Raw genomic sequence first — 2,500 nt, forward strand, 5'->3', positions numbered from 1 at the left:
CGTGCACTGCTGCAACACAAACACAGTCCCTGGGTGAGGCACTTAGGCACCATCGCCATATATGAGCCATCCCGGCTCCAGCTCAGCGGCATAACATACAGGAGCCATTCCGGCTTCCCGACTCTCTCTCTCACATTATAGGACGTTTAGGATCTCTAACACTTCCTTATATGAGCCATTCAGTCTGGAACAGGAGGAAAGACGTATATGGATTCCTAAGGGAGGACACGCTCGAGCATGTGTCACTCGCGGGGCTTTTAATAGATGCACGGCCGCGGGATTATGACGGCCACGGCCGTGGGATTAGAACGGCCGACTGGAAACGTGCTATTGTTCTATAGAGACAAAAGGCGCTGCGTGCCTTCTCCCTCTCTCCTTCTCTCTCTCTCTCTCTCTCCTTCACTCTCTTTATCTTTCGCTTCTCTCTCTTCTCTCTCTCTCTCTCGCACATGCGCGCGTGCACACACACACACACACACACACACTCAAACACACAAGCACGCTCGCTCACTCGCTCACAAACACACATACAAACTCTCAAACACGCGCCCCTCGCACAGACCACACACACACACACACACACACACACACACACTCGCTCGGTCTCTCTCTCTCACCTGTCTGTCTGTGCCGGTCCCGGGCCTCGCGGTGCGGCTCTGTCTGGCGGTAGGCCGTCGCGGTAGTGGTGGGCCAAGGCCATGTCCTCCAGGCGGTAGTGATGGGGACCCTGGGGGTTGTTTGGGGTGAGGCAGGCCGTTGGGAGGGGGTGCGCGGGGAGCCCGTTGGGGGGCGGGGTGGGCGGCCAAGGGCCGCTGCTGGGGCTGAAGCGGTGGCTGGGGCTGATGGTGCAGGGGCGCTTGGCCACCAGGTGCTCTGGGTGCAGCCCGTCTCTGTCTGAGGTGTCTTTGGTCCTGCTTGGGAGGAGGAGGAGGGGACACTTGGCTGCTGTTAACACTCACTTTATAATAATAATAATAATAATAATAATAATAACAATAATAATAATAATAATAATAATAATAAACAATAATAATAATAAAAATTAAAAATAATACATTAGGCTTATATAGCGCTTTTCTAGACACTCAAAGAACGCTTTACAAACTGAAAAGAGCGAGTAGTAATTATAAAAAGAAACAAAAAATCAAAAAGAAAGTATAGGGGGACTAATTAAGGTAGTGCTGGGGACACATGGGAAGGGGGAGGGGGGGAGAGGTTTTAACTGGTGAAGGCGAGCTTGAAGAGGTGGGTTTTGAGGGCCTGTTTAAATGTTGGGAGGGTGTTGGCCTGTCTGATGTGGTTGGGGAGGGCGTTTCCAGAGGGACGGGGCTGCGGCTGAAAAGGCCCTATCGCCCCAGGTCCGGAGCTTGGTCCTGGTGGTCTCGAGGGTAGTTTGGTCGTCTAGACCTGAGGGAACGGGAGGGGGTGTGGAGGGGGACGAGGTCGGCAAGGTAGGAGGGGGGGGCCAGATTGTTGATGGCTTTGTAAGTGGTGAGTAGGATTTTTTAATTGGATCCTGTATTTGACAGGTGAGTTAACACTCACCGTACTCATCATTACCACCGTTATATATCATATATAATCGTAGTTTGTCTTGATATATGAAAAATGTTGGATGCTATACTGTGGAATAACAGAATAACCTCTACTGGGAGATGGTCACTGCTCTGCTAAGACAGGATCGCTCCCAGGCATGTGTGCAGCTGTACGCCATATGCAGAGAATACACTCTGTATATTCAGTGTCTCGGGGTAGAGACTCGAGCTCTTAATCTTAATATCCCACAACTCACTCTCTCTTAGATTGCAAGTGTAGCCTCCCACAGACCTATGGAGCAGTGGATGTGTGTGTTTGGCAGATGTTCAGCGACAGTCCTGTTTTTTTTTTTTCGCCATCTGGACAGTTTAAACGCGAGTGTTGATATTAATCTGTTTAGCTTGGTGAAAACAGCCAGGCATTCTGAGGTAAATCGCTCTCTCTCTCTCTCTCTCTGTCATCCCACACGGATCAAAGAGAAATGAAAGGAATTCCGTCGCCTTGTGGATGTGGATGTATGTGTGTATGTGTGTGTGTTTGTTTACGACTGCGTGTGTGTGTGTCTGTCAGTTGTGTTTTATGAATGCGTTTTTTTTTCTTCTTCTGGTTAACACATGGAGTGTGTGTGTGTGTGTGTGTGTGTGTGTGTGTTTGTGTGTGTGTGTGTGATAAGACCCCTCTTAATTTAAGTGATAAAAACACCCCCCACCACCACCCATCCCACCCCCAGCCTCTCTCTCTCTCTCTCCCCCCTCCCCACCCAGGCTAAGAGAGGATGTCTCTGTCAACGTTCTACGGCCCAAATATCTCCCAGACCAAAGCAACAGCTGGCCAGCCCCGGCCCGCTGTGACACTGTAAGCCAGGGGTTGGGGAGCGGGCGGAGGTGTGCGGATTACAGTGGGATTGCCCGTTTCTCACCCCAACCCCCCTCCCCCTGCCCCCTCCCCCCCCCCCCCTCTCCCC

At 51.3% G+C, this 2,500-nt stretch overlaps 1 protein-coding gene across 1 annotated transcript in view; it reads right to left on the reverse strand.

Moving 5' to 3' along the window:
- Nucleotides 1-2,500, reverse strand: part of cbfa2t3 (CBFA2/RUNX1 partner transcriptional co-repressor 3) — a gene marked incomplete at its 3' end in the record, with an annotated part of 19,314 nt that overhangs the window by 8,992 nt on the left and 7,822 nt on the right. The window contains 4 exon segments of the mRNA XM_080528335.1: nt 618-672; nt 674-724; nt 726-764; nt 767-911. Of these exon segments, the coding sequence (XP_080384461.1) occupies nt 618-672; nt 674-724; nt 726-764; nt 767-911 (290 nt within the window).

Source organism: Nansenia antarctica, assembly GCF_963989245.1.
Source record: "Nansenia antarctica genome assembly, chromosome: 4".
Lineage (NCBI taxonomy): Eukaryota > Metazoa > Chordata > Actinopteri > Argentiniformes > Microstomatidae > Nansenia > Nansenia antarctica.